Source organism: Canis lupus, chromosome 33 (assembly GCF_048164855.1).
Source record: "Canis lupus baileyi chromosome 33, mCanLup2.hap1, whole genome shotgun sequence".
Lineage (NCBI taxonomy): Eukaryota > Metazoa > Chordata > Mammalia > Carnivora > Canidae > Canis > Canis lupus.
Window position 1 is genome coordinate 11,853,482 of NC_132870.1, and position 7,623 is coordinate 11,861,104.

General features: G+C 44.5%; 2 protein-coding genes across 2 annotated transcripts; both read right to left on the minus strand.

Moving 5' to 3' along the window:
• Positions 1-874: 874 nt before the first annotated feature.
• Positions 875-1,656, minus strand: PIGY (phosphatidylinositol glycan anchor biosynthesis class Y). The gene has a single exon (XM_072810805.1). It carries the CDS (start codon positions 1,654-1,656, stop codon positions 1,441-1,443), a length of 216 nt encoding a protein of 71 aa, XP_072666906.1. The 3' UTR covers positions 875-1,440.
• On the minus strand, positions 875-4,122 carry PYURF (PIGY upstream open reading frame). The gene is made up of 2 exons (XM_072810804.1): positions 3,850-4,122; positions 875-1,891 (listed from the first exon to the last, which is right to left on the minus strand). Exons 1-2 carry the CDS (start codon positions 4,050-4,052, stop codon positions 1,750-1,752), a joined length of 345 nt encoding a protein of 114 aa, XP_072666905.1. The 5' UTR covers positions 4,053-4,122; the 3' UTR covers positions 875-1,749.
• Positions 4,123-7,623: the final 3,501 nt, after the last annotated feature.

Consider the following 7,623-nt stretch of genomic DNA (forward strand, 5'->3'; position numbering starts at 1 on the left):
AAAAATAAAAAAATAAACATAAAAAAAAAACATAGGAGGACATATATATTTTTTTCAAATTAGGGTTTTTCTTTGGGTAAATACCCAGTACTGGAATTACTGGATTGTACAGTATTTCTAATTTTTTGAGGAATCTCTATATACTGTTCCACAGTGGCTACACCAATCTACATTCCCAGCAACAGCATACAAGGATTCCTTTTTCTTTTTTAAAGATTGTATTTATTTATTCATGAGAGACAGAGAGAGAGGCAGAGACACAGGCATAGGGAGAAGCAGGCTCCATGCATGTGGGACGCAAACCTGGGAATCCGGGATCATGCCCTGAGCCAAAGGCAGATGCTGAGCGACCCAGGCGTCCCAAGGGTTGTTTATTCTATATATCCTTACCAACATTGTTATTTCTTGGTCTATTTTAGCCATTCTGACAGGTGTAAAATGATAGTTCGGTGCGGTTTTGATTCTCATTTCCTTGTTTAGTGATGTTGAACATCTTTTCATGTGTGTTGGCTATCTGTATGTCTTCTTTGGAAAAATCTGTCATGTCCCGTTTTTATGGTGTTGAGTACCATAGGATGATTTTTAAAAACATGATTTGTACTACAGAATATACTCAACCAATGCAGTGCTAAATAGGAAAATAAACTGAGATGGGATTCAAAACATAGCCTTAAGCTCACTAGGACACAAAAGCTCTTTACAAGTCTTCCAACCCTACCTCTATCCCCAAAGATACATATTTTCCTGGGATAGTATTCTATGTGGGGTTTTGAGTGCCTATCTACACAATGCCTACATTTAAAAGTTTACAATATTTTTACATCTGCCCTCTTTTGAAACCACACTCTTGTGATCAAACAAAAAAACTGCACACTTTTTTTTAAATGGAAGCTGTCATTTTATTATTAATGTAAGCCTTTGATGCCAAAGAAATGAAGGTAATTTTACAAAGTCAATGTTTGCAAGTACATGAAATTTCCACTGTATTGTAGTTTTCTAGTACACTAGCTCAAATGTATTTCTCTACAACTACTCCAGCATAACTCCTTTGGAGTTATTTCAGTCATCCTTAACATATCAGTACCAGATACTTTGAATCTAAAATAAACATAAAAATTTTTAATTATTAACTTTAGATGAATGGGGTAATAAAGTCATCAGCTGATGGTCAGGACTGTTAATTTCCAATAGGAAACTTTCCTGAAATGTTTCTTCTGATACAGCAGTCATATGTTAGAATTTTCAAAAAATAAGGGCAGAACAAAAGTACAAAAGAAATTTCTGCAGCTTAAGCCTCCCATAGTCCAAAACCTCTGAGAGAAGCAAGGCAAAGCACCTTTCCTGCAAATTAAGTGGGTTTCCAGTATTTCCATGTCACTGAGCTTTCAGAGACAGACATGACATATCATTAATATGTGTATCATCTTGGCTCTGGTTGTATTAATTATGCCTGAAGAGTTTAATACCCATCCAGGTCCAAAGGTGGAAGAACACATAAACTGGTATGGTAACTGGCAGGAGGAGACTGTAAAAGCACAGGCTGGTTGTGCTAGTGCAGCCCTGTGGAAAGTTTTCCTCCACAGAAGCTGAGTAGAACAGTCCTGCTAAAGAGACCAATGGAATAAGGACAGTCAACGTAGGAAGAGACAGAAACATTCTTCTCCCCCGCTTATTACCTGCCACTCTGACTTTTAAAAAATTAAGTAGTATTAAGAAAATGCAGTTGTAGGCGTTGCTTTTAATTGTGATCTAGTGCTGCTCCGTTTCTTCTTGCTTCTTATTCTGATGTGTCATCCTAGCTGCCTGTGGTATCATATTAGGAATCCCATCAATAATTGGATAGGCTATTCCCAACTCTTCATTAATCAATTCATTTGTCGATGCTTCATATCTGAGGGGGGAAAAGAAAAACAAAATGAATTGTGGAAAATAAAATGCTTAGAAGTGCGTGGTCTTCAATAAACACCACCATTTATCCAATTCTTGACAGAGAGTTAAATTCCAAAAAAGTAGAATTAAACTGCTTCTAGGGTTGCCTGGGTGGCTCAGCAGTTTGGTGCCGTCTTCAGCCCAGGGCATGATTCTGGGGTCCGGGGATCCAGTCCCACATCGGGCTCCCTGCATGGAGCCTGCTTCTCAACCTCTGCCTGTGTCTCTGGCACTCTGTATGTCTCTCATGAATAAATAAGATCTTTAAAAAAATAAAAAACTGCTTCTAATTCTAAAAACAGTATTAGCCAACTGAAACATTTCTCTTAGAAAATGAATCTCTAATTGTTTGCATTTTGGTCAGTTTCTCTTGTATTTTTTCATTTTATTCTCGAGCTACACCTTAATATGTATTTTTAAAATCCAGTTAGAAGATCTTCCCTTTTCATCAAAATATTCCTTCCTAACTCTGGTCAACCCCAAAACCATCCCAGTTAATTTACTACTGAAACAGCCACTAGAGGAAAATTAAAATTCCCCACTATTTTAGAATGCACGCTTAACACAGCAACCTAATTGAACCACTGGAAGGAAACCACTGAAAATCAAGATATACAAAATAAAAGTTTGAGGAGGAGAGAGCAGAAACGAGGAAACTGAAAACAGTGCATCTGCAGCTAGTTACACAACTAAACGGTAGATCAAATGGTCATTTCAAGGTATAAGAAAATTGAGTGTCTTCATTATGGGAAAACATCTCGTTAAGAGAAACGTAGAAAGATTGAAAAAAAAAAATGACTAGCAATCCACCACCCAAAATAACCACTGATAACAGTCTGGTGCAAAACTAGTGTTGTCAATGTTCAGTTTTAGTAGCCTGGGGGTGTAGAGTTCTTTTAAAAAAAAAAAAATTTAAACTCGGGCAGCCCCGGTGGCGCAGCGGTTTAGCGCCGCCTTCGGCCCAGGGCGTGATCCTGGAGACCCGGGATCGAGTCCCACGTCGGGCTCCCAGTGCATGGAGCCTGCTTCTCCCTCTGCCTGTGTCTCTGCCTCTCTCTCTGTGTGTGTCTCTCATGAATAAATAAAGTCTTTCCTCATTTGATTAACATACAGTGTATAATTAGTTCAGAGATAGAGTTTAGTGCTTCATCATTGGAACCTAACACCCAGTGCCCATGACATCAAGTGCCCTCCTTAATGCCCGACACCGGTCACCCATCCCCCCACCCCCAGCAACCCTCCGTCGGTCTCCTAGTTGGTCTCCCTCTCTGATTCCGTCTCCTTCTATTTTCCCCTCCCTGAGCTGTTTTCCCTAAGGACTCCAGGGAGACAGACCCTACGACTCTGCAAAACCCAGCCCGTCCAGAACTAAGAGCCAAAGGCGCAGCAGCGCACGCAGCTTAAAAGTGTTTAAGGCCGTCACGCATCAGCTGTAGATTTCCATAAGAATTTTTAGTCATTTTTCACCATCTTGGCTTAAAAACCTCACACCCACGGGCCAGTCCCGACTCCCAACAGTTCCTAAACCTGGCGGCGCGCGAGAACCACTTAGGTCCTTTTAAGAAAACGCCTCGCGCTAGTCCGGCCCCCAGCCCGGCTGACTGGGTCGGTCGGCGCCGGCGCACCCGAATCGGCATTTAAAAAAAAAAAAAAAAAAAGTTCCCCCGGCGAGGCGACCGCGCGGCCAGCGCGGAACCTTCCAAGGCTTCCAGCCGCGCCTCGGCGGTGCGATCCGAGCGGCCCGGGATCGGCTCGCGCCCGCCTCCCCCCTCCCCCGCCCTTCCCGCCGCAGTGGGCGGAGCCTGGTAGCCGCCGGGCCCGGGGCCACAAAATGGCTGCGGGCAAGCCCGGCCCGAGCCGAAGGGCTCCCCAGGGCCGTGAGCGGCCGCGCGAACCGAGGCCGGCCGCCGGGAATCTCACCTGAGCGGCTTCTTGGAGAGCGGGCACACCAGGAACTCGAGCAGCGCCGGGTCGAAGGCGCGGGGCGGGCCTCCCGTCCTCTCGCTCTTGTCTGAGGGCCGCCGCGACCCCGACGCGTGAAGGCGCCTGCGGGCGACCGCGAACGACGGCCCGCGCGGCCCCCGCAGTGCTGAGGCGAGCCGGCCGCACGCTCCGCTCAGCATGGCCTGGCAGCCCGCACCCGCCGCCCTGCCAGCGCCCGGCCGCTTCAGCCGCTTCAGCCGCTTCAGCCGCTCCCCGCGCAGCCGGCCCCGCCGCCCGCCAGGCCCCGCCCCCGGTGCTGCGGGAATGCGGTCCCCGGGCGGGCGGGCAGGAGGCAGCCCTTGGGTTCCGGGGGCGCTCCTGACGCGACTGCTTCTTCCCGCCCCACCGCTCGGTAGTTACGGCGGGGCCCGTAGCCGCGGGGCTCCAGTGGCTGTTCGCCGCGTTTACCGATGACTGACAAAGCCAGGGCTTGAATTGGGGGCATTTTGGGTTTTCACCAGGGCTCATCGCAGGGGAGCCAGGAAGCCGGTGGCCGGATCTGAGTCCCACAGGGTTAAGCTTGCACCTACGTGGTCATCTCCAGAATGAGGTTTCGAACACGTATTGGGTATCTTAAAAGCATGGATTTGTTTTATGTAAATTACCATAGCACCTGTAACCTTCCCCCCCCTCCCCGCCCTTTTCTTATTAAATGAAAACTTGAGGGGCCCCTGGGTGGCTCAGTGGATGAGCGTCTGCCTTCGGCTGAGGTCGTGATCCCAAGGTCAGGGGGTAGAGTCTAGCTCAGGCCTGACCCCGGGTCCTGGGATCGAGTCCCGCATCAGGCTCCGCGCGGGGCGCCTGCTTCTCCCTCTGCCCGTGTCTCGGCCTCTCTCTCTCTCTGTGTGTCTCTCATGAATAAATACATAAAATCTTAAAACACACACACACACACACACACACAAAGAAACTTTAGAGCCTGAAAAGAATAGCATAGGCCTCTTAACCTCCCAGAAGTCCAGCTTCTACTGTGAATTCAACTGCATCATAAAGCGCAGCCAGTTTATAAATGAGCTGGTGACAGCAAGGAATCTGAGCAACTGTGCAACCAAGCGGGTGGATGTACCTTAGTTGGATGGCAAATCCGCTCAATGGATTTTCCGCGCCAGGTTTGCCTCTGGTGCTCTAGGGAAGTGGTCTCAGGCTTGATCTCTTTCTTACCATGCGGGAGGGTTGGGCTCTGGGGCCTGGCAGCTCGGTTTCTGGTCCGTGCTTTACTAGCTGTGTAAGTCCAGCCAACGACTTACCCACTCAGTTTCTTTCTTTTTTTTTTTTTTAATTTTTTTAAATTAATTTATTTATGATAGTCATCAGCGAGAGAGAGAGAGAGAGAGAGAGAGGGGGGGGGGGGCAGAGACACAGGCAGAGGGAGAAGCAGGCTCCATGCACCGGGAGCCCGACGTGGGATGCGATCCCGGGTCTCCAGGATCGCGCCCTGGGTCAAAGGCAGGCGCTAAACCGCTGCGCCACCCAGGGATCCCCCCCACTCAGTTTCTTTATTGTATGATAAGATAATGGCACCTACCTCATGAAATCTCCTTGTGGGCATTCAAATAGGATCTTGCAGGCAAAGAATATTTAGAAGAGTGATCCGGACAATTAACAATTGAGTTAATGCTCAATTAATGTTCTCTATTGTTATTTTTACGTCCTCTGTTCTTTCCAGTACATTGTGCTAGAAGATTCTTTGTTAGTCATCAGTTTTTTTCCCTTTGTTTTGCTGAATATGGACTTGAGCCTTTTTTGTTTCATTGGACTTTACCATTTTACACCTTGAGCTCTTGGGAGACAGGGGTGGGAGTGAGGGATACGCAGATACAGATGACAAGATATTTGCAGGTTTCTCTTCCACTCGGAATGTAAAAATAAATTGAGAAACTTCTATAGTTTACTCTTTTTCTTTAAAAAAAAACTCCACTACATTATTTGATGCTCTTTGTTCACTAATGCTCAGAAGATGTCAGCATCAGACAATTTTCAGCGATGGAGCCTCAAGAGGGACTATTATAAAGTTCCTATGTTTACTTTCACCTCGTTTCCTACTAGGGCAGTAGCAGGAATTAATTTTTCAGTTGTAGTTAGTTGATACTTTAGGTCCTACAGAAGGAGTGGACTATAAGAAAAATATACTTCAACTGTGTTTCAGTGAGCTATGGAGAGCAGAGCTTGATTTCTGCCAGCACTGAGTGGACCCAGGCCAGGCTGGGCAGATTTAGGGTCTTAGCCTTTGTGGGGTAGAGGCAGGTGCCTATGCTTGAGACCAGGTTCATGAGCCTCAGTTTGGCTTGCCTGGCTGACCGATCTCTATCACCTGAGTTTTCTAACCAGTCATAAATAAATTAGTGCCAGTTTGCCTCCATGTAGAAGGTTCAAAGCAGGTCAGTTTACTTTCATTTATGTTAGTATTTGAGGGAGATGTAGAGGAATAGCAAAGCATTGAAAACATCTTCAAATTCCTAAAGCCCAAAATCAACAATCAATATTACTTAGGAACATCCGAGTGTTTGATATATTAATTCTAAACCATGTAAATATTAAGCTACAAAATGTCCTTAAGTAGCCCTTAGTAATTAAGGAACATAACTCATTTCTATATGGGGTATACTAAAGCTGAATGTAGATGACAATATAGAATTGTAAAGTCATTTTCTATGGGCATGACTGTGATCTTTCCCAGTGCAGAGACCTGTGCACATTATAATGATGTAATGGGCTTTGGGCTCAGATACTGTATAGCTGTGTGACCTTGGAGAAGTTACTTAAACTCTCTGCTCCAATCTTGTCGTCTGTAAAATAGTATAATAATAGTACCTATCTTACTAGAGTTAAGAGGATTAAATAAAATAATACAAGTGAAGTATTTCGCTTCAGGGGACTGGCACGGAATGCACATTTAAAAATGCTAGCTGCTGCAAAATGACTGTTGTGAAGTTGGTGAAAATTCTGGTTGAAAAGGGAAAAGCACAATGTACCACTGCGCACCTTAATTTTAGCTGGCATGGCATTTTTATGGGTTCCATTGTGGATGATACTGACATACAACTCTTTGGCTATCATACACATTAAGTGAGTTAGAAATCTTGGCAAATTAGGGGCTAAAATATATATCTAAATAAAGTCCCATAAATACCAAATTTAGGGGGATTGGAATTTGGGAATTTCTGATCCAGGGAAAGAAGTTAAAATCAATTTTCCACTAGATGGCATCATCCAGTATTTGAGCTAATATTTATTCCTGCTCATACTTTTCTTTCTGTGATTACAAAGATTTGCTTTTATTTTGCCAGTGGTTTCCTTCATTTGAGGACATCTATTTTAGGGGGAAAAAAACCACAAAAATTTTATTAATAGCTTACAGTTATAATGAGTTCATTGAAATAAAGGGTCTAATAGATAAATGGACAAAAAATATAAAAGAAATTCATAAAGGAGAAAATGCAGTTGATTAGTAAACAGAAAATATCAATAGTAAAGTAATGCAAGTTTCAAACATCCAAGAAGTTTCCATTTTTATAAAAATGACAAATATTTTAAAAACATAATTCTTAATATTGGTCATTTATTCTTTATTTACAGAAGTCCCACTATGTATGTGGCAGGTACTGTCTGAATTAGCTGGGGTTCTCCAGAGAAACAGAAACAGTAAATACTGCATTTACTATGAGGAGTCAGCTTGTGTGGTTACAGAGGCTGAGAAGTCCCACAATCTGC